The sequence below is a fragment of the Oryzias latipes genome, chromosome 15 (assembly GCF_002234675.1).
Source record: "Oryzias latipes chromosome 15, ASM223467v1".
Classification (NCBI taxonomy): Eukaryota; Metazoa; Chordata; class Actinopteri; order Beloniformes; family Adrianichthyidae; genus Oryzias; species Oryzias latipes.
The window spans coordinates 26562082-26586927 of NC_019873.2; the positions used below are offsets into that span (position 1 = coordinate 26562082).

Below are 24846 nucleotides of genomic sequence, written 5' to 3' on the forward strand. Positions count from 1 at the left end.
GATAACCTACAGTTGATTTAAGAGCCTAATAAATACACTTTGCTGTTTTTTTTAAATATTTTTTTAGTTCTATCAAGATTAAAATGACTAAAATACCCAAACAGGAGGGGGAAATACTTTTAAGAGTACTTTTTCTGTAAAGCTTAACAGCGAGTTCGTTCATCAATATGAGTATTATTGAAATGGGAATTGAAAAACAGAAGTGCAAATCCCCCATCTGTATCCAACCGGTAGCATGATTGCTAAGTACAGACAAAGAATAACAGCTTTCTTGTCTTTGAATGATCGATCTCCAACAGAGGAAGTCAAAACAATCTATTATTTGCCATTTACTTCATTTGTGATTTATTTTGAAATATATGATATTTGGATAACAGAAATGCCCCTGTTTCCTCTCCCTGCCTCCAGGTGCAAAGCATCAGGCTGCGTGGGCGATGCAATTTAAATGCAAATACCCAGCCGGAGACAATATAGCCCTTCAAGGCCTGGAGGATGCATGGATTCATAAGGTGGATCCCAGTGAAGAGCCAAACACTACCGGGCATCGGTCCATAAAAACCTGTAGTTCAAAGCTGGAACTGGTGTGTCCGCAGGGTAAACAGAGAACGCCGCAGCGAAGTGAAACCTACTACAGGGATTAGATTTCAGGGTCTTTTAAGTAATGAGAGATGGAGCTTCTGTTTGCTTTTTGAAAGGTCTTTATTCTGTTGACTGAGTGTAATCAACCTAAAATGAGAACCTACACAAAAGGAACATACCACATGTCTGCATCAGACATCTGCAACTGAGTTGGATTCTTACAGTATGTAAAAACGGAAATTTGATCCATTTTACTCCTCATTTCTCAGTGTCCAGATGAGCCCTGCCTGTGCAACAGGATCACACACCGGTGTCACCACAATCTGGCAGTGTTTCAAACTGGACTCCATTGAAATGTCTTAAGTATAATCTGAACACTAATCAGTTTTGTTTCCCTCAAACTTCTGGAGAGCTAAACCCTCAGAAAGAGGCAGGCCTCTCCTTAATTTTGCAACACGATAATGAGAAAGATCTACCGAAGGAGTTCCCATTTGCACATGTACGCACACGCCTGTGCACAACTGACATGAAACCTAGCTGCATAAAAGAGCCCCTCCCTGTTTTGACATAAAAGAAGGAATGCTTGTGGGTGTGTAGCATGCTTTTTGAAACAAATCATAGTTTTAGTCCTTGTGAGAACGAACACATGAGGGTTTAAACATACCAAAAAAATGGAAACTGTAACAGAAGCCAGCTAATGTCAGCAGGTTTCCCTTAACCCATATTTTCCTTGTCATGTAAAGTGACAACTTACAGATCAAGTTTCACCTGAGTTTGATAGCAAGCCAGGTTTGTCTGCATTGCACTATTACCAGTTACCAGCATGTTCCTGCTTTTCTGCAGGTATGTCTCTTTTATCAAAGTGAGAAAGCAAACATGCTGTGTTTTAGAAAAAACAACCTGCTAAAAATAGTTTAGCCTCCACAGGCCAGTCTTATCTCCCAACGCACCTTCAAACTGCTCCAATAAATCATATTTAATTAGCATGTATTTTTCTTGCATAGATGGCAGGCTGTGACACTGCAGCACATTCATAAAAAGGAAAGACTTTTAGCAAAATGTACTCATTTATGAAGAAGGGAAAAGCATTTGGTTGCTCTTGGAATTCAAAATATGAGTTATCTAAACCACATTAGCCATTTATCAGCCATTTCTATAATTAACAATATACTTTTTAAAACATTTCTCTGTGGTCTTAGTAGGCTTAGATCCTGTGTAATTGATAGCAGCATTGTCACATGCACCCGTATGGAGGGGGGTTGACCCGTACGGGTACCGTGGGTTTTTGGGTTGTCCGGATCTGTGGAGGGTCGTAGAGGGGAGTGGCTGCATTTTAAGCGGAGCACAGGTGTATCTTGCAGTTCCCTTGAGGCTCGTACGGCCACCTTAAGGGACATCGTGAGAATGGAATGTACCATTTTCATGCATGTGGTAATTGAGTGCCCTGTTTGTCTTGTTTCCTCATTTCTAACAGCACGACTAACCAGGTCCTTGTGCAGCGTTCAGGATGCACGTGCCTGCAGCTCACCTATTAAACCCTGCTGTTGTTTTGAGTGTCCTGTGTGACCTGTCGTTTGCAGCAGCATGCCCACAGAAAAAAATTGCATGAATATTTTTGCTCTAAGGGTTCATCAAGCAATCTACCCTCTTGATATTTTGGGCAGGCAGTGTGCCTGTACAACAAGTGTTTTTCGCCCACGAAAAGCCCATATCTACTTGTAAGGGAAGTTCTGACTAAGGCTTTATTGAAATGTCATCCTCAAGTCGTGTGGGATGTTTTAAAATCTGCTTTGTCATGTTTTACATATTCATGGGATCAATATAACACTGGCAATGTGAGTGGGATAAATGACAAAAAGTTGTTAAAAGTCAGCGGTTGCTTCTGCTCTTGTGGGCTTTTGCTGGAATTCTCGTTGCGATAACACTAATATATAATATAAGGCTTCAGGGGCTGAGAATTGCATGTTGTGGGACTTGTGTGATTAATCGCTGGCATTAATGAGCCAAGGACTAAAGAGCTGCAAGCACAGTTAAGTGGTCTCACTTATTAAACAGGGGGGAATGAGAAAAGAGGATTCACAAAACGCTTTAACAAAGGACGGTGGGGGGCAAATAGTTTACCTTGTGCAATTTGTACTACAGATTGTAAACAGCAACATTAATTTTAATTTGCATCATTGATGATATAGCTGTTCCTCTCAGCTTGATAAAATATGACATGATTTTCAAATTAGTGGCAGAAAACTGCTTACAAACAATCTTAAAATATCACAAGTTTCCAGATTTACTTCATTGTAGCTTACTGATCGACACACAGGAGTTAATTTAAATAACTTTGCAGACTACAACAAATGATTGTGACGCTATATTAGAGAAGAGTGATGTGAATGGTGAACTACCATAGACTCTATTTGCAAAGCAGCATGAAAATGAATAGGTTTCTTGGCACTGTGCTGATATCGTTATGAGGAATGGATATTATGACCTTCTCTTCATTTTTCAGGCTCAACTCAAGCTCTTTGAGTCAGTTGTGCTGCTTTGTAATCTGCTTATCTTTAGGTTATTCCAAATATCATCTTGTCATTGTCAATGTACCGGTAGGCTCACATAAAGCAGAAGTTTGGTCTGCAGAGTTTGACCATATTAGAACATATAAGGTTCTTTTGGACTGCAGCCATCCCTGACAAACCCAGAGACTTCTCCTCTCACATCCTCCATTCAGTCCAGCAAGATATGAACTCCAGACAACATTGAGTTTCAGTGGGCTGTGACAGTCAGGAAAAGGTCATGCATTCAGATCCTGCAGTTTCGTTCAGTGCTACCATTCAAGTTAGATTTATGATCGCAGATCCCCAGTCCTTTGGATCAGCTGTGATCGGTCTGTTACTTTAAAGCAATAAGTAGTTGCAGTTGTTGCTACTTCTTAAGTAATTGAATCAGCAGCTATTATAAAATCAACCAGTAACTGTGAAACATACCCTATTTCCTTGTTTAGACCAAAATGATGTAACTTGTGGCGTTTGATGGCACAACTTTGTCGCGTTTGTCTCCTTTGTAGTTGTATTGAGCTGCAGGCCAGCTCTGCAGAGGCCTGTGTCATCAGAGTAATGTGGTTCATCATAAAGGAGCGTATGTGTTTTATCTCCAATAAGCAACAATATTGTTATTTCATTAAAATGAAATTGTTTTTCTGAGTTCTGTCTTGCACACACTGATAATAATTAATGCGTGTCATAAAATACACAAGCGCAATGCAAAACTGGCCAATAGTCAAAGAAACTTGTGCAATAGTTCAGACCTTCAGAATAAATAAACTAGTATACCTCTACACACAAGTGTAACAAAGAATGAGAATCTCTCTCCTCTAAGTGTTCCAGTTTTGTGTTGTATTTTAGATGTGGGACTATGTGTTCACTATTAAAATCAAATTAATCTTTATTTATAAAGCACTTTTCATGCACATGCAAAACAAAGTGATTTACATAGAAAAAAAACATTTTTCAATTTAAAAACCCAAAGCAAAAGTAAAGTCCATCACACACACAGATACACAAAATTAAAACACACACAATGCCCACAACCCAAGACTAGCCAGCATTGAACAAAAAAACAATCAAACTTTATTCATCTTATTCACAAGTTGAAGTATATATTACTCCACCGGGCCCCTGACTACAATACCCATAATGCTCCAACAATCATAACACACAGTGTGGCTTTGTAGTTTACCAAAGTCAACATTTTTTACAGATTTTTGTCTTTTTATGGCGAACTGTATATTATTTAACAAAATTCAAGGATTTCAAGTTAACCCCCCCCCCCCCCCCCCCAAATGTAAGGTCACTTAATTCTGATTTAATTCAGTTCATTAGATTTTCACATTCTGGCTAAGATGCATCAACAATAGTAAAACTAAATCATAAATATAAATTTCAATTTTTTTATTTCTGACAACATCTAGTTCCCACGTAGTACTGCATTGCAATCAACCTCTGTCAAAAGTTAGAAACTATTTTATAATTATGAAGAAGAAATCTGAATTTACGCAAAAAAAAAGGTTTACATTTTTTTTATTATAATAGTTACATTAGCATAAGCGCAAACCAGTGTCCTATGTTTCAAAGTGTGAAATAAGACTTTATGGCTCCTTTTGGGTTGTGGTTACTGAAAAATCGACCCGAATAGTGTTGAAGGTTGCAGATCCTTGGTCTATAGTACTCTTGCTTTACTAGTACTCAAGTACACCTAATAAAATAAGCTTCAAGTGGAGTACTTTTTGCTAAGGGAATGCAAAAAAAATGCACTGTTCCACATTAAAATCAAGACAAGTAGCCATTTTTCTTCAGCCACGCTGATTAAAACTGCTTAGAATAGCTTAATGAAAGTAAAATAGATCAGATCAGGAAATTGAAATTATTTACGTTAAATACTTAAAAATAAATAAAAAAATAAATAAAGGGGTCGTACATAAGTTATTTTAAACTAGGCTAACGTGGCGTGTTTTTCCACACCTGTGACGCATTTTTGTTTGGTAATAGATGATTGAATAGAAGACACTTTGATGAAACAAACGTTCTGAATTGTTTGAATGTTCTTGTTTTGTTTGTGTCACAAATAATGGACCCGTCCGGTTTCCTTCCACGCGCCTGATGTTGTTGTTGGGCGGGGCCGCGTGCACGTCGGTCCTCCCAGCCGCCTGAACGGCTCTCAACGCGGAACTACGTCTATTCATCCGACCGACGAGGTGCGAACGTGAACCAGACTCGCCGACCACTCCACTTTTGGACTGACTGGGGTTCGAGTCGTCGTCAAAGTGAGTGAATATAAAACGTGTTTTTCTGAAGGCGGAGGGATGGGAATTTAAAAAAAAACCCGTAGGGAGGGTTGACAGTAGCTAGCTAACAACTAGCTAGCTAGCGTTAACTGCGCTGCAGAGCGGTTACCTTACTGCTGCTAAAAGACCTTAAATTACTTATAACAACTCTCAATTCAAGTTTAAAATTAGAATATTTACGTTAATTAATGATAAGTCACTGGCAACTATTTATTATTTTACTGTTAAGTTAAGTTGCAGCAAGAATCAACGCAGAATCAATGCGTGAATCAAACGGCTACTACAACAACAGAGAGTTTACTGCAGTTCATCAAAAATACTTAATTAAAATACTTAACCCCGATGCCAGTCCATCTTAGCTTATGGTTTATGGGATGGATGTTGTTGTTAAGACCCCTAATAACTTTAAAAATCACGCCAATCATTCCTGTTCAACACACGTAGGTAACTTTATTCTGACAACAGGATGGATGTTGTTTCAGTCGTTTTCGTTTATTATTATGATTATTTTAGCTGCTTTATCACGCAGTTTATTCTATTATAGGTTAAATCATAAACATTTCAGGGGGTGACCTTAAGGATCTGCATGTACAGTTTTTCTGCAGCCAGTGATTCCTATGGAAATGATCTGAGCAGGTCATTCAAGTGCATTTTTAAATAAAAAAGGGTAAAATAATTGGGTTCTAATGGAGGACATGGAATTTACCAGATTAATGTAAAACATGACCGCAGTGTATGACCTCTTATTTAAAATAAGTTTTTGTTAATGCTTTAATGCAATTGTGTGTTAGTTGTTGAAGCCTTTAAGTTTCTTTTTTTCTTCTTCTTTTTTTTACATAAAAGAGACCCATTGTCAATAGATAATACATAAGTATTAAATGGCTACTCAGAGGAAATCATTATTTTAAAAAAAGATGTTTAGCAATATATATTTTTTTATTTCTGCACCAGTAATACTTATTTATGTTGTATTTCTTGTAAAGTATTATACAGAGCATCATTTTAAAAACCTCTTAAGACCCATTCCAATGAAAATTGTGTTATTGTTTTTTTTAAACATGCTTTTGTGGCATTTTTCTGATGATGGAGGACATATATGACGCTCAGATTTCCAAGTATTTCTATAAATAATTGAACAGACAAAAAATGTTTGAAACGGGTAGTAGTTGTGACGGAAAGGCCACAAGCTCCCTGCTCCTTTCCATTAGGATGCGTCCAGTTGTAGACGACTACATCCATGCACGCCTTTGTATTCCTCTTCCTAAGCATCGGGCTCAAAGCTGTACGGCTGGATGGAGATCTCCAATATTGCTCACCATTTTTGTTGCAGGCAGCTGTAATGTTAGATGGGCCTTAAGCTAGTGGGAGAGTGTGTAAACAGATGGATGACGGGAAATTGGGGTGGGCTTACTCCACAGTTCTGTCCACAACCCAGGGGATTTAATAAACTCCTGCCGCTCTGCAGACACTATGTTGGAAAACAGACCACAGAGGCTTATGGATTTATGGTTATTGAAAGACCACTGGGAACGCTTTAAAAAAGATAAAAAGATGATCGAAGTGGGACTTTAAAGGTTGACCATACATCTGATAGCTAAATTGATTTTCCATAAATTGTAATACTGTTCAGTGCTATGTACTAGTACCATTATGATCAATCTGATCCTCTGTTCCTTGACTATTATTACTTAGATTAAACACTTGAGGACTTTTTCATTATGGTAAAAAATAATGCTGGCTGGAGAGTTAAATGTAACTTTATTGATTCTGTAGATATGGATTCAGCTCGCAGATCTACTTACAATGTAGATTTATGAAACATATATTATGTAAAAAATGTCTTGTGCTTCTGGACATGCATTGTAAAATCATGAGCCATTATACACCGTTACATAGTTAATGATAAAGCAATTGGTCACATTTGTGATTAGAAGAGGCTACAGTTAGTCAAGAACAGGTTGTAAAGATGGATCTTTCTAATATTTGATTTTTTTTTATGTGCAGTCAGATTCCACCTCTATACCTATGTACCCAATAATGTTGCATGGATGAAAACCCTTTTTTTTGCCCCTTCTAGTGGTCTGTGACTTCATCACTATGATAGCAGCAGCTCTTTGATGCTGAAGATGCTTTTCTCATAAAAGCTTATAGTAAATGTTCTAGAAGTCGATTCTCAAGTGTGCAATTCAGAAACATTAAAGGAATAAAGCTAAGATGCTTTATGCCAATATGACAATCTAACATTAAGTGACAGATATGTTATAAATCGATTTTATAAAACACTACCTATGGATATCTAAAACCTACTTGTCCTTTTTAGTGTTTTTGCACATTGACCAATGTCATGTTTACATCGTGTTTAGGGGTCATGTTGAGGTCACCATTTTTCCCACTTTTACAGATTCATTTTTTAACCTTTTATTATTGATAAGCGTTCTGCTCATTTCCTATACATTAAAACAATCATCCCAAAAATCATCTGTTCAAACCTCAGTCGGATGCCTCAGATCTCTAAAACACGTGGATCTAGACGCGCAGTGGCCTGCAGTTGTTTCTGAAGCAGCCCTGTGAAACTGTCAGCATCCACCTTTCCTGCAGTTTTGCTGAAATGGTGCGTCGCTAATGTTCCTTCCAGTTCCAATTGTCACGGACTTCTGAACTCTTCAATTAGCTTGGGTCATGTCTTCAATTTTTTCTTCCTGCTGGCCGCATTTGACAGTCACTTCCTGAATTGTTAATGACATATCAACAGGTGATGGCTTTAGGCCTCCGTGACGTGAAGTCCTCCGCCTGGTGATGGAAAAGTGCCCACATGGGAACCGCAGATACAAGCCAGTAGCCAAATGCTTTATTGTTAATAATCTTTCTGTGGATTATGAATTAAGGGACAAAATTATTTAAATTAAAGCTGTGAAGCTTGGATTCATTAGTGGAAATTACTTTAGGCTTAGTTTCTGTTGTGGGATGATACAAAAGTAATTATTGATCAAATTGATTGACTTTTTTTCAAGTAAGATTTACTTGGATCTGGACTTGTCCTAAAAGTTCTTTTTACAGTAAAATCAGTGTTTTTTATTTTAATTTAGTTTCTTGTTTCAAAAGAATTGTGCATAATTTTGGTTCACGTGGACAAAATATGCGTGAAACAGTTAATTAAGTTCTGTTAAAGTTCAGCTCCTTTAATTTGGAAATGGTGTGGTTTTTATATGTCCGATGCTTGTTTAAAAAAAAAAAAGTAGAAAAAAAACTGTGCCTTTGTTTTATTTTCAGATATTTTTCTGTTGTAATCAGCCTTGATTACAATGGTAAAAGGGAAACAGACAGATTTTTGTTACCGGGAGCCCCTCTTAAGTTTATTCTCTTTGACTGATGCCAAAGAAGAAGCGTCTGTAAACCATAAATGTTATTGAGTGATATGTAATCACCACTTGATTTGCAGTTTTATCAGAACAGTCAGCGTCCTCCGCAGGTATACCTTCTTTCAGTCACCAAATGAGAAAAGGGGATCCTGTCCAAAGCTGTTACGACACGGGCAGTCGTCTGTGTTTCTGCAGAACAGTGCGCTTGCAAAACTGCTGTTCCTTTTTAGTCATTCACAGAACAGACTTCACGTTGCAGAATCTGTTGACTGACAAGTGCTCTCTTTTTTTCTAAATAATTGCTTGTTTTCGCATTTGTGCATTCAAACTGCTTTTATTTTTCATTTATTGTAAAAAATAAACCGTCTTGTAAGATGGTTTAGAAACATAACAGTCGGGGAAGCATCAGTAAATGTTACAAAGAGTTGCCTTTATTTCTCTAGATAAATAAAACAAGATGCATCTGTCAATCTTTACTTCCACTGCATTATATTTTTCCGTAAGAGCGCACCATTTCTCCCCTTACATCTACTTTCTCCACAGGATGTTTCGCTTGCGGGCCTTGTCCGCGGTTTCGGTGGGGCTTACGCAGGTATGCCGGCGTTATCATGGCGGGGCGGTGCGAGGACCCGCCCAAAAGAGGCTGATGCTAGCAGCGCTGGTTGGAGTAACTGGTGTTTCCGCTGGTGCGGGGCTGCTTTGGAAAAGGTAGGTCTTTTAAAACAGGCTTGCTCCTTTTTTTTCTTTAAGCAATTAGTTATTACAAATAGCCTATATGTTTGCATACATAGCAGTTTAAGAGAAACATGGAGTTCCAGATCTGTTTGCAGCTGTTCAAATTTTGTCTGTTAACGACCAACTGTAGACTTTGATCTCAGAGGAAAATATTCACTTCCCTTGTATTAAGTTAAATTTTTTCAAATTATTATTTGGAAATACAAGAATATAAAATTCTGCATTTTTGTGTGTGTTCATTTTCGTGTGAAATGGCGAAATAGAAATAGGAAACGCAAAATGATGATGTCACCTAGGTGAAATGTGCTTCAGTTGATGACTTTGGTGGGAAGTTTGTCAAGCGCCAAACGCCAGAGAGATGGAGAAAAAAGATCAGATGGTGCATCATTTAGAGCAGGGGTCACCAACCCTGTGCCCGCGGGCGCCAGTGCGCCCGCGAGCACCCCTTGTGGCGCCCGCAGGGAATGCACCCAAAAAAAAATCTTTTTTTTTTTTTTATTGAAGCAAATATTCAACAAACAACCACCGCATGTCTGTCAATGACAACAATATCAATTCTGAGATAAAGGTAGACAAAGAAAACCCAAATATGTAAACAAATATAACTTAAAAAATAATCACTAAAAGTAAGGGTCTATTACAAAAGTTTAAATAGATCAAATAAATTACACAATTTCTGGACATTCTTATGATTCATGTAATGTAAAGATTTTTTTTTTTTTTTTTTTTTTTTTTTTTTTTTAACTTGTCCTGTCCAACAGCTAGGCAAACAGATGAGAGCTGAGGGCCTCTTGTGTTGGACATATTTTATTTTAACAAGAGGGGTTATTCATCTTCAGACAAACCAAAGGTATGTCTGAATAAACCCCTTTTGTAATTGAGGCCAAAATTTATTAATTTCAATCATGTTTGAAAATCTTTGGTGTTGGACCGGACGGAAAAGGAAAGAGGGGAAGAAGAGAGAGGGACGTTAGAGAGAGGGGGGGTAGGAGGGTGATAATAGGAGGGGAAGGGGGGTAAGACCATGAAGCAGCATAGAGCAGGCAGGTTTACTGGTTGTTTATCGTTACGGTACGGTTCAAATGTAGTACAAAAAGGGCGGGGCCTGTTCACACACACTCAAATATTATCAACACACCTGCTAGCCGCAAAAATGTCCACATGTCAACATGCACACAAAACAGATAGTGTTCACGAACGCATACCTATGCCTTTAAACCAACTAGTGTGAAATCTTTCATTCATTCAATCATGCAAACTATTAGTGCAAAGGTGAGCTAACACCTGTGCTCAGGTGAGTGTTTATGTTCTTCTAAAATGGATGGTGGAATGTGAAAAGAAGGAGGAGGAGCGCCCAGCCACCCCCACACCCATACCCCCGCCGCAGCAGCAGCGGCAGCCGGAATTCCCCCAACGCCACACGGGAACAGGCAGGGAACAACCGCCCCCCGGGCGACCAAGACCGCCACCCAGGCCAGGGCCAGCCGGACCGCCGCGAGGCCCCCAGAGCCAGAGAGCAGGGAGGCGCAGAGGGAAAGAGAGCGCCGCCCCAGCCCAGCCAGAAAAGCAGCCCCCCGCCGCGCCGGAAGAGCCCAACGCAGGGCCCCACCGGAGAGGGACGCCCACAGCCCCAGACGAGCACCCCACCACCACCCAGGAGTTCCGGGCATCCCCCCGCCCCGACCCCAGGTACGAGCCAGGACCCCCCAAGGGAGACCCGCTCCGCACTCCAGGCAGCCACCCACCCGGCCCACGGTTGGTCCAGGTAGGAGCAAGGCAGGGGCCCGCCGCCCCCGCCCAGGAGGGGGGAACCCCGGGGAAAAAAGGGCGGCCCACAAGGGATGTTATAAATATGGCCCGACCAGGCTCGGCCATGTTGGAAGTTTGGCGGGGCCCAGCGCCCAGGGGCAAGGACCAGGACCCACCCCCCAGGGACACGAACACCCCCGGCTCAGGTGTAATATGAACCCCCCCACCGTGCGGAGAGAGCACCGCCGGGCCCAGGGAGCCGGCACCCAAGGGACACGGCCGCCATCGCCAAGGGGCCCGCACCCCCCACCAGGGAAGGGGTAGGGGACAGATGGACCCAGGTCCCACCTTCCTTGTAAAATGTGTGTGCGTGTATGGGTGTTTGAGAGGGTGTTTGTGTGCATGTGTGTGTGTTTATGTTTGAATGTATATATTGAAGGGGGAGGGGTGTGTGTACTAAGGGGGGTGCAGTTAAAATTGGCGAGTAGGGCACTAAGGGGACATCTCCTGATTACTCACAGTGATGTCCCCTCACCCTCCACACCAAGGGGCCCTAAATGTCTAAGGTGCGGTTAAAATTGGCGGGTAGGGTGCCAGGAGGACATCTGCTGCTTGCTTGCAGTGATGTCCAAGCACCCCCCCTACCAAGGACCCTACATGTCTAAGGTGCAAATAAAACCGAAAGAGGGGGGGCCCACTCCATACGGCAACCATAGGAGGGGGGCCACTCCCAAGTAGCCCCCCCCCCAAGGCGCATCGCAGGCTAGACCCCCCACCCCCTCACCCTAATATGAGGTTATATAAGGAAGGGGGTAAGTTGGGGACAGCTGGTAGACTGTCCCCCGGTGGTCAAACAGCCGTCCCCCAGCCCACCCCCAGCAAAGGGGCCAGGGCCACCCAGCCCAGGGGCCCACCCCCGGAGGCGCCGACACCCCAGGCCCGGCACCACCCACCCCACACAGAGAGAGAGGAGCCAGAAAGCGCCGCCCCCCCCCGGAGCAAGCCCAGGCCCCCACCCCCAGACGCCGGCCCTAGAAGAGCTCTGGTCAGGCCTCGACGGGACCGAGGAGGCCAACCGGCCGAGGCAACCACTGATTGCCTCAGCGGAGACCCCGACCCGCTAGCCCCCCCGACCCGTACTAATAATGGGCCCCCCCTCCCCCCCAGAACGCCCCCCCACAGGACAGGGCCGACAAGCCCCCCACCCCACCCCACCCCAGACCCCGCAGCCGAAGCGGGTGACACCCAGAGCGACCGGGGGCCCCGAGAGGGTTGTCCCGTCCCGCCCCAGAGCCAGGGAAGGGCCGATCCCAGCCCCAGGTGCAGATGGGCAGCCCATCCGGCGCCGCTGGGCCCCCCCCACCCGAGCAGGGCCCCCCGCCAACCCCCCCCAGCACAGGCAAAGGGACCACCCCCCCAAGCCAAGCCAGACCACCACCCCACCCCCCCACCACGCACCCCCACACCCAAGCCCAGAGGACCACGCAGCGCCCCAGCCCGCCCCACCCAGGCACCGGACCCGACCCCCCGACCAACGGAGCCCCCCACCGCCCCCGCCAGGCACCGGAAGCCCCGACCCCCACCCCAAACCACGGCAGAAGGGCAAGGAGCAGCGACGACCAAGCCCCCCACCCCCTAAGTCATGGAGTCAACCACAGGAGACCAGAGAGACCGAATTCTTTCAAAGTTACTTGAGCTTTGGGCTGACATTTTTTCCAAGCTGATATGATCAAACAGCAGATTTCTGTGTTGACTTATGTTTATATTTTTCTTGTTTTTCCAATTTATTAAAATAGTTTTTTTGGCAATACAAAGAGTTATGAAAATGATAGAAGCTAATCCTTCTTCTATATCGATGGCACTCATGTCACCAAGCACACAAAGTGACGGTGAGGCAGTGATTGAAACCTTAAGCCAGACTGATAAATCGGCACATACCTGCTGCCAGAGAGCCTGGACAGGAGTGCAGAACCACAGTGCGTGCATGTAGCTGTCGGGTAGATTATTATCACAGTGCTCGCAAATGTCTGAGTTACTGAGACCCATCTTGAACATCCTCTGTCCAGTGTAGTAAATTCTGTGAAGAGTTTTGAGATGGATTAGCTGCAGATTTGGACTTTTTGTCAGTTTAAAGGTGTTTAGACAAAGTTCTGACCAGAAGCTTTCATCTGTGCTGATGCTCAAATCTGCATCCCATTTTTTTGTTGGAAGGGCAATATTGTTATCTAAATTACATAAAAGTTTGTATATTTTGGAGAGAGTTCTATTCATTGAAAAATTAATCAGAGTGGTAACTACATCTGGTAGCTTTAAATCGTCGTCTTTAATTTTATACTTTTTAGTAATACTTGATTTAAGTTGCTGATATTCCAAGAAGTTATTTATTCCATGTTTGTCTTGAAGTTCCTGGGGGGTTATGAATCTTCTATCAATAATTACGTGCTCTAGTTGTTTTATGCCCCCTGCTTGCCAAGCTGGGAAGTGAATCATTTTTTTGTTAATAAGGATGTCCGGGTTGTTCCAGATGGGTGTCATTTTGCACGGTTGAATTGATGATTTTGATATTTTGAGAAATTCCCACCAGGCTGTTAAGGTGGCATTTATATTAATGCTTTTGAAACAATCCTGTTTTTTAACTGTTTGGCTAATAAATGGTAGCTGTGACAGGTTGATCTTTCCACATAACGCCTGTTCCAAGTCTAACCATGAGTTGGTTTCTGGATTATTTTTTAACCATTTTAAGATGTATTGTAATCTATTTGCAAGAAAGTATTTGTGGAAGTTAGGTAATTCTAATCCTCCACAGTTTTTTGCAGATTTTAAAGTTTTTAGACTAATTCTTGCAGGTTTGTTGTTCCATAGAAAGCTTGATATGGATGAGTCTAATGCTTTGAACCATTTTAATGGCGGTTGTGTGGGAATCATTGAGAAGAGATAATTAACCTTGGGTAAGATTTTTAATGTAATATGTAATGTAAAGATTTTGAGAATAGGTTGAGGTGGTTGAGTAATCCATTAATGTGAGGATTAATATTCCTGTCTGTTTTTATTTACATTTATGTTTAAAAAGTTAAAATTAAGTTAAAGTTTTAAAGGTTTAAAAGTTTAGCTTTAGTGTGTTCAATAAATATTTATCTTGTTCGGCTGCAACCTAAAGTCTGTTTTGAAATTAGGCTCCCTCTGCAACTGAGTTTGACCCCCCCCTGTAATACGAGTCTACAAAATTCATGCATGTTTTTGTGTGTAAAATGAGCAAATAAAAATAGGGCACACAAAAGGAAGTCCTCAAATTGTGTTTTTTTTTTTTTTTTGGGGGGGGGGGGGGGGGGGGGCTGGGAGGTTTTTAGTGGCGCCCTTCATACCACTTGGTGCCCATGAAATAGCCCTCGGTCTCAAAAAGGTTGGTGACCCCTGATTTAGAGGAAAAAGAAAGAACAGGAGAAACAGGATAAAGAAAAGGGTTTGTCTCTATAGCTAGGGATGCACTTTTTCTAGTGCCAAAACGACGTCAACAACCAAAATCAGATTTGCTGATTCACGTTGACTGAGCTTTTAAACACTTATGGTTGGGCAAAGAGCCTGTGTTGTTGTTTAGGTGTCACCAGCAATATTTCTACTGTTAAAGGGTAATTTTATTTTAAGTCAAGTTTGCATGTTTATGATCAGTAGGTGGATGGACCTTTGGGACAACCCAACAAAGCATTAAACTTTACCATTTTAAGCCCATCAATGGGCCTGTCCCACTCCAGGATTCATTTTGACCGTACAGAAGCAAATGGATGATTTTTGGTGCCTATATGTCAATGATAAGAATTATGTCTTGAGGAAAAACATTAATTAAAAAAATAGGTCACTGTTAATTGCTACACCTATACAGGTGTGTTGTCTTTATACTAGGCTTTAATTGTTTTTTAATAGCTGGCTTGAATAGTTTTGAAAATTTAGACTAAGGCTTTGGTAAATGCCAAATTGGTGTCACAGTCATTTGCTATTCATTTGCAAAAAGGTTTAAAAGTAGTGAAGGCACACAGTTAAAGGGACTATGGAAGGCAAAAATCTTTTGGGACAACATGGCCGAGCTGTAGGAGTGATAGATGGCGCCTCGGGGCACTTAAGACTGATGGGATGAGACTGCTTTTGGCCTTCACCACAGGCGTCATTCTTCTTGTGTCACATTAAATTGAATTATTTAGTCTGCTTTAGACAGTTCCTGCTATTCATTATTATTATTCCAGTTTTCAATTTAGCTGGAAGTATGGTCAAAATAAAAGTTAAACACATGTCAGAGCATAATTTATCCTTCACATGGTGAATGCATTTTGATTATTTTTTTAAATATTATAGCTAAAGTAAATTAAAAGCTGCAAAACACTCCAAGTATGGCTCAACTTGACCCTTGACTCCTACAGTTTCTCAGGAAAAAGAACTGATGTATTTTCTGATTTGCAATACTGTTCCTCTGGTTGCTTTAATGTTTTTTAAAAAAAAAATTCGTCCAGAAATGAAAACATGTTGATTTGGAAGAGTTAAATAACTGATGGGACCTCTCCTCTTCTTCCACAGAGCGTACGCTGATGCAGGACCCTCTGTTCGGCACTCAGAGCGAGCAGGAGGGGAAGAGGCAGATTTTGTTAGAGATGCAGGAATAGAGTCTGAGAAATCGGTGGAGTCCACCGGTGGAGGCGAGGAAGAAAAAGACGAAGAGGGGAAGAAAAAGAAGCCCCGCTCAGGATTCCGTGACCGCAAGGTAATCAATAAAATATACGTCGACATGCATTCATTCAGTGAACATAATACTTTGGATGAACCCACTCGCTGGTTCTGGTCTGGTGAGCACACGCTAGCATGTTTGACTGAATAGTTTCAGGCTCAGACAGAGCGATTTGTGGAATATAGCATCCTGACGGCGTTGGGCAGAAAATGAGCAACACAAGAGGAACCAACAGTCTTCTGTACCAAGTAAACACAGTTTTAAAGCTGCTTTCTGGGTTGTTTGAAAAAGAAATGTGTATTATTATTATTATTTTCGGATAAAGAAACATTTTGTATAAATTTGCATCATTTTTGTGGATGCTGGAGGGAATATTGCTGTTATTCTTGCTTCAGCAGCAGCCATTGTCTGTTAAAATCACACGACCGGAGGGTGAATTTATGATGTCCTTGTCCTTGAAGTAAGAGCACACATTCATGAATCCATTCCCATTTCCATTAGAGATCAGAAATGTTCTAGCGCCTCATGATTACATTTGAATATTATTTATGGGACAGCAATTATCCATACATCTTTTTTGGGATTGGCCCTGGAGGAGTTTAGCTTTTCCTCTCCGCTGACTCCTTGCAACGTTAATGCCAAGACGTAGTGCATCAAAATAATACTACATTTACTAAATGACTTCAGTAAAAATAGGCGGTCAGTAGCTGCACAATCTTTTAGACTGGAATATTTAAAAAAAAGAATGCATTATGATGAAAGGAAGAAAAACTACTTTGATGCAAATATATTAGCATTTAGAAGCTGCAGGTATTTTGATCATTCATGCTGTGGAAATGTCGTTCATTATCATAAGCTTAGACTTGGACACTAAATTGTGGCTCCAAAGTCCACCAGAGCTGCCCTCTAATATCAGTGTCTGTAATCACTTTAGAGATGTTATTATTCAAGCTTGACGTCGACCTCAAAATACAAGAGTTTCACACGTAGAGGCAATAGGAACTCAATTTTTCAGCTTTGCACCGTTAGTCTCAAATATTTTCCTGGAAAGCAGATGGGGTTGTCAAAACAAACCGTGAGCTGGCTAATGTGTGTAGCAAAGCTGAATAATTTAGTTTTGCGTTTCCCAGCGTGACGTTCCCGTGTCAGCGCTGTTGTTTTTTGTTGTGTACACCGTTTTGTGAGTTTGGAAACACTGCCGTTTCCCTTGTTTTGAGGCGGATGCCGGAAACCTCTGTGTTTTGATTGCCGACACAGGAGTCGAAAGGTTAATGCGGCCTCCCATCAGAGCTGACAACTCTCCTCACGCCTTCTACTTTTGCCCCCCGCCTCATTCACGGTTTAAATACCTCATAAGCTTTGAACTGTTTGATGTCACACATGACAACCAGCTTAATTAAATAAACGAAGCTGGTCTTCATGACACATAAAACATTTTTGCTCTTGTTCCGGTTGGCAGGTCATGGAGTATGAGAACAGGATCAGGGCATACTCGACCCCGGACAAGATTTTCCGCTACTTTGCCACACTGAAGGTCATTAATGAGCACGGGGATGCTGAGGTTTACATGACACCCCAGGACTTCATCCGCTCCATCACACCCAATGAGAAGCAGCCTGAGAGTAAGTTCTCGGTCCTCACTTCCTCCTAGCACTCTCAGTTTTTTACCAGTAAAAATATCTATACGGTAAATAATAGGTGAAATTCTCAAAGTAGGCATCTTAATTATTTTTTACAATATTATAGATGCATTAAGGCTGTAAAACCTCCTACTATACACTTATTAGGCTTTTCTCATACAGAAATTTAATTGAATTTTTAACACTTTTCTTTCTTGTTTGAGCTCTCAAAGTTCAAACCTTCCATTTTAAAGAATGAAAACAAAGATCTGCTCGCGATCAAAGATGAATGTAGATTTGTCAAGCTGAGCATAGTCTGTACAGGAGGCACCACATGGAGAAGATTGAATGACACTTTTCTACAGGACGCAGAACACAATGCGATGGAAAGACTGCGAAAGGGCAACGGCATTATTGCGAGGGACCACTGTACTGACGCACAATATTTCCTTTCTATTTGTTGATATTGTTGTTTAGTCGGGATTAAGTGTTTTTACGTGTGACTATTCCTAACATTTGCCCTAAAATTCTTTAATTACCCCATTTAATTTTAATTTGTTGACATTATAACAGTGTGACGTGTATTAGTGGCCTGTTGTAGGAGAGGAAGATTGTCCAGTCATGCTGAGTTGAGGTAATCATGACACAGCAGTTCATTAATTTCTCCAACTGAGAGCAGATCTCCAGCACGGAGCCCACAATGAATGTTTGACCCTTGACCCTTTGTGGTTCTTGAAGACTGGAAACTTGTCACTGATGTGTTTTAACAACACACTTACTCCATACAGTGTTTTAAATTCATGATACACTTCATTTAGTGCGGTAACACGTTAACATCTATTATTGGGTTGCAGCTGAATCCTTACTATGTGCGGTTGCTTGTAGTGTGTTTGTGCTTCCGAGAAGATCCAGCACTGCAGTTATCACTTCATAAAGAGTGATCCTGGTCTGCATTTGCTGCTTTTCACCGGCTCTTAAATCTGCCAGGCCCCCCGTTGCCCATCCTCTCTTGGGCTGTAACCCTTATGCCAGCGCTTCCTGATTCCTTTAGGCCTTCTTTGCGTTATCCTTCCATTTTGAATGCAACATAAGATTTTGGATTAGAGGGGAATGCATTTTATTTCACTCTAAACTTCTATTTCGTTGTCATCTAAGATGCATCAAGCCCAAACAAACAGGGAAACCAAAAAGGTTATCTGCTGCTGATGACAAATGGATGCATTAATCTGCTCTTACCTTACTGTATGAGGTCGTCTGGAGTGGCAGAGAAGTATGTCAGAGTAGTTCAGGACATGTATGAGAGAAGTGTGACGGTGGTGAGATGTGCTGTAGGTCAGACAGAGGAGTTCAAGGTGGAGGTGGGACTACACCAAGGATCAGCTTTGAGTCCTTTTTTGTTTGCTATGCTGATGGACAGGCTGACAGACGAGGTAAGACAGGAATCTCCCTGGACAATGATGTTTGCGGATGACATTGTAATTTGCAGTGAGAGTAGAGAGCAGGTGGAGGAACAGCTAGAGAGGTGGAGGTTTGCTCTGGAAAGAAGAGGCATGAAGGTCAGTCGTAGTAAGACAGAATACATGTGTCTGAACGAGAGGGATCAAGGTAGAAGCGTTAGGTTACAGGGGGCTGAGGTGAAGAAGGTGCAGGAGATTAAGTACTTGGGGTCAACAGTTCAGTGTGATGGGGAGTGTGGAAAAGAGGTGAAGAGGCGAGTGCAGGCAGGTTGGAGCGGGTGGAGGAAAGTGTCAGGAGTGTTGTGTGACAGAAGAGTGCCAGCAAGACTCAAAGGAAAGGTGTACAAGACAGTGGTGAGACCAGCTCTGCTCTATGGGTTAGAGACGGTAGCAGTGAGACAGAGACAAGAGGCTGAGATGGAGGTAGCAGAGATGAAGATGTTGAGGTTCTCCTTAGGAGTGACCAGGTTAGACAGGATAAGGAACGAGTACATCAGAGGGACGGCTCATGTTGCCTGTGTCAGCGACAAAGTCAGAGAAGCCAGACTGAGATGGTTTGGACATGTTCAGAGGAGGGATAGTGGATATATTGGTAGAAGGATGTTGGAGATGGAGCTGCCTGGCAGGAGGGCAAGAGGACGGCCAAAGAGGAGATACATGGATGTCTTAACAGAGGACATGAAGTTGGCTAATGTTAGGGTAGAAGATGTCCATGATAGAGTGAGGTGGAAAAGGATGATTCGCTGTGGCGACCCCTGATGGGAAAAGCCGAAAGAGAAAGAATCTGCTCTTACCGTTTTAATGCTCATCAGATTTTCTGGGCCAGAGAGGATGTACGGCCTCTGGAGGTGTATATGGCATACGTAGGCATGACGGCTGCATCACGCTTGAAGGGATTTTGTATTATCTATACTGTTTCCCTGCAACTGAAGTCAAAGATCTGTGTAGAATAAAAATCTACGTCCGGCTTTCCTTAGTTTCCGAGCCTGACTGTTAAAATTCTGTTTGGTCTGTACTACCATAAAGAACCCAGTTTCAATAAAAATCAAAGAAACCCTGTGGAGAAGCCACAACTCTTTACTTTGTGCTTCATTAAAGGTATAATTCTGTTTTGGGAGATTTTAACACATTCTTGTCATTTTTTTTTTTAAAGCAAATTAAGGTCCAATTGCATTTCTAAAGATTTATTTATTCAAATCGTTGGGAATCAGGAGCAGATAAAAAAATGCTGTTTAAAAAAGATCGTATTTGTGATGTAGGAAATAAGCTGCGTGGGCCACAAGCTCCCTGCTCCGCTCCATTCTGATGCATACACTTGCAGACAAATAGCTTCAAGAAAGTCTTTGTTTTTCTTATCTGAGCTGGAATCTGGCTCAAACCTGTACGGCGGGATGGCTGCAATATTGCTCTTTGTTTCTGTTGTACTGGTAATGTTAGGTCTGGGTATTGGGGGGCTGCGCGCTAGCAGGGGAGAGCGTACAGAGAGAGCTCTCGGCATCGGGAAGGGGGGCGGGGTTGCTCCGCACCAACAGTCCCACCCACAACTCAGAAGTGTATTTCTAATGAGGTCCTGCTGTTCTGCAGAAACTGTCCTCCAAAAAAAAAAAAAGAACGCAGGTTTTTAGAGTTTAGCTTGAAAACAGCACAATCGTTTTTGAAAGGCCAGTAGAAACGTTTTAAAAATAGATCAGCACATGATCCGAGTCGGTCTTTAAAGGACTTCTTTTAATACTTCTTGTTCCAAGTATTTATTACAGTTTGTCCTTTTTGTACAAAATACAATAAATACTGTCTGATTCCTGTGAGTAAACAGATCTCAAACAGAACTGACTGGATTGTCAGGGAAAATGATAACTGCAGACCAAATACAAACCCTATTGAACCTGTATTCACTGTATTTTTCCTGATACATTTTTTTTGTTCAGCAGAAATCTGTCATCTGTGTTTGTAGTTTTCTTGCCTGCTTATGCATGCATAATTTGTGCTTTTGTTTATTTTATTTTCCTCAGATCTAGGCCTAGATCAGTTCATTGTGAAACGCTATGATGGAAAGGTAAGAAGTCTGTTTCTTTATTTTTTGTTTTTCTCATCTCACTATGTCACAATAGCAGCAGCACTTCTTTAAAAGTTGGGTTGTATTAACATCTTATCCTTTGAATTGTTTTTTGCTTTTTTTGACTGGACAGCCAGTCGATAATTTTGCAGCTTTCAATGCTAAAAACAATAAATGCAAAAGACAGTGTTGAGGAATCATTCTACCCAAAAAACTAAAAAAATTTTTATTTTTTTTTAATCTTCCTTAATCACTCCTGGTTTCTGCCTTTTGACACCTTCCCTTTTATGTTAATAATGTGTCCTAAAACCATCTGTCTCAGTCAGATAAAGCCGTTCATGCACCACATACCCCTGACATTTATCAGGTCTGATGATGATGGTAGGTGGAATTCAGATGAATTAATACCAGAGTCCCTGAAAAAAGTTGGTTTCTACTGTTTACAGGAAAGTAAGCAATAAAAAAACTAAACTATAAACCCCCAACGTCATCATTAACATTAATGCTTTTCTTGATATTGATTTGTGAGCAGTACTGCCCACTTAGAGATTCCAGTGAGCATCCCTCGATCCCCCCAGCAAACCATCCTTATTCATTTCGTATTAGCAAGTCCTAAGTGTGATGATTTTAGTTTCTAATCTCATTACAAAATTCATCAACCTTGTGGATGCTAGGACTCTGGACTATATTTCCATGTTGATGAGCCAGACAAAGTCTCTGAAGCGACAGAATTGGTTTCTTTTCACAATTTTTCTCCTCCAGCTCTCGTAGTTTTTATGCCTTTTAGCTTTACGATGCCTAATATTTAGTGGACAACTCTATACTTTTAATTACTTTTAATTAAAGTCATGTACCCTTTGGAGGCTGTACACTAATATAAAACCAAGTGCTTAAAAAGTTTGGAGACAGCCTAAAATCAGATTATTACGCTTTCCAGTCATCGTGGCTCTTATCTGCTTATGTAAATATTTTAGCCCGGTCGTGTGCCGTATGATTTTGCTGTTGGCTGGAAACGCAGTGAAACCACAGCATGTTCAGTGTTTCAGCATTTCATTTTGAGGATCACGTACTTGTTTTCCTGTCGTGGTTAGAGGGGCACAAAGATTTTTCTTTTAACCCACAGAGACTATAAGCTTTTCCTGCTTTCCATTTATAATAGTTTTTTATTTTGAAGAAGCTATGAAATCGAGCTGACATGAGAGCAGCAACTGAAAAAAAACCGAATAGACTAATAACCAATCAATAGTGTGTAAATATAGACATTCATAGAGGAGTGGTGAAGTCCAAAACTAGCTCTTTTATTTGGGGTTGGGTGTTAAACATCTTTAGAAGAAGAAGCAGACGGCACACATGTCTCTCTGACCCCCCCTCTGCTGCTGGTGGTAGTATTCTCCTGGATCAGTCTAAATGTAAGACAAAATTATCCTATATAATGTTTCTGACCTGTTGTTTTGTTTAAATTGATTAATTAGACATTAAATTGTTTTAAAATGTTGTCAAACACTGTTCCTCATATTGCTGTTAATTCTGGTGATTTTTTTTTCTTTTTTTAATGTTTTTTTTAAAATTCATGTTATAAATGTAGACATGCGTTCAGCTGCCAGAAATGTTGATGAAAAGTCACGTTTTCAGTGTTGATGCCTCTCCAGTGCTCTTACCATCCATCCCCGTAGAAAGACATTTCTTTCCCACTGCCCCCTTTTTTTAAATGGTTCCATCTATCAATCTTCTTTTTTTTCCTCACACAATCTCTCCATCCTTCCTCCTTGTCCCTGCCATTTATAATGCTCCTCTATCTCCCCCCCCCCCCCCCCCCCCCCCCCCTCCTGGTCTCGTTGCCGTTCTGCCCCTCCCTCTCTGCAGGACTTCTGGCAGGTATGGGTGTATGCCGAGCAGCATGTGTGCACCTGAATGAGAACTGCACTTTGTGGTCTCCACCTTCTCTCCCATATTTCTGATCTCTCTCCTCTTTGAATTACCTGCACCTCTCTCCTGAAGAAGGAACAGCTGTTCGGTTGTGTCAGTTCAGGGGAATGGCCCAACATGGATTCATCTTTGCCACATCTCAGCTAAAGCAAGTTATGACCTCAGTAAAGTTTTATAATCAATACAGACAGAACAGAAGCCAAATTATGCATTTAAAATTTGCATTTATTCGTGTTACAAACTTCACCTGTTTTTGGTGTCCAATAGCACATTTAATCAGGTCCTTCTAAAGTATTGGTGAATTAGTGAACTTTGACTCTTATTTATTGTAGGTGTCGGCCTGCATTGATTGGAGTCCATTCATTGTACCTTTGTTTGTTTAAGGATCGGCCGAAAGACCTGTTAGTCTGAGAGGAAACAGAAAGCAGAGCAGTTTCATAACAAAGCTCCACTAATAACTGAAAAAAGCCGTCTGAATGTCGGATCCTACCTCAAGTTGCAGCAACATTTGTCAATTTAATTTAGTAATTGATTGGTTTATTTCAAGAAATAAATAAAAAACTAGGGGGAAAAAGAAAAAAATGAAATATACATAGATATATCAAATCTGTTCTAAGACATTAACTAGAAAATAATGAAAACAAAATATCTTTTTGTTATTATAATTGCTTTTAACCATATATAGACAGTTTGCACATACACACATTACACACGTGACACAAAAATACAATAAGTATAGTAATGGTCAAATAAAATTTGATTAATTTGAAAGTGACTGGAAGAAGCAAACTTATCAGTCTGTACATGAAAACTGGACTAAGTGACCCCTCCCCCCTGGCGTTCCGTACAGGAAGTGGCTCCAAGAAGCCAAAACCCTATATAATTCTATAGAGAAATAAACAGATGTTAGTCATTTTATTGGTCAGAATAACCATTCTCGCGTTGATACCTTTTTCTTAACATGTTGTTGATAATCGTTATTTTTTTATACTATTTCTGTGGCCGTTATTCAAGTTATAAACTTACCAATCAGATGCCTTCATAAAGGTAGGTACAGTACTTCGTACTGGTTCCCACGTCCACCGTTTAAAAATGTTGGACAGATTTCGTTTAGCCTGCTGTCAAATGGTAGGCGTGCTCCTTTCCAACAAGCTCACTCCTGACTGTCGAGAGGGGGTTCCATAACGTCTGGCTCCAATATGGTGGCATCATTCTAGAAAAAAGGACAACTGAATTGACTTCATTTGTTTGGAGCCAGAACTAGAAGTGTTTGGAGCTACGGTCGAAGGTGTACTCTCATAAATTGATCGTAAGAAGTAGGAATGTCCCGATTAGGTTTTTATTTTTTAGCTCCAGTTAGATTTCAAGTCATTTGGTTTTGAGAATCTGCCCATAACCGAGTCCCAATCCAATACCTTTGTAACACATATAAGTGAACAAATGTAAAATAAACAGGTCCAAGTTTTACCCTATTTTTAATTTTATCCACCGTCTTTTATCATTTAACACATAAACAAGTTGTTGTTTGGTTTAAGAAAAAACTGTCAGTTTAAAAATTAAAAGAGTTGACCCGGGAAGTCTGGATCTGCAAATATCTTGCTATCTTTTCAGAGAACTGATTTTGTGCGCTTCCTTCTCAAATTATTGCCATATTCTTTTCCACTTTACAGCAATAAAATGTCGTGACATGCGGACTTATGATTAGTCTATAATAATAAGCTTAAAATGGATATCCTTGATAGGGACAACACCCAATTCCTATCAAGTTTAAGACTACGTGATTGGGCCCGATATCCAATTAAAAGGGTTTTTTTTAGTACTATT

At 41.1% G+C, this 24846-nt stretch overlaps 1 protein-coding gene across 5 annotated transcripts in view; it reads left to right on the forward strand.

Annotated features, from left to right (window-relative positions):
- Positions 1 to 5134: 5134 nt before the first annotated feature.
- The window catches only part of micu1 (mitochondrial calcium uptake 1), a 36081-nt gene continuing 16369 nt past the window's right edge, over positions 5135 to 24846 (forward strand). For 3 of the 5 annotated variants that reach the window (XM_023962939.1, XM_023962940.1, XM_023962941.1), the window contains exons 1-6: positions 5135 to 5392; positions 9316 to 9480; positions 15820 to 16003; positions 17427 to 17589; positions 21053 to 21096; positions 22960 to 22971. In XM_023962939.1, coding sequence (XP_023818707.1) covers positions 9317 to 9480; positions 15820 to 16003; positions 17427 to 17589; positions 21053 to 21096; positions 22960 to 22971 — 567 coding nt within the window. In that variant the 5' untranslated portion in view covers positions 5135 to 5392; position 9316. The remainder of the gene's footprint in view (positions 5393 to 9315; positions 9481 to 15819; positions 16004 to 17426; positions 17590 to 21052; positions 21097 to 22959; positions 22972 to 24846) is intronic. The other 2 variants (XM_023962942.1, XM_023962943.1) reach the window with 1 other exon arrangement.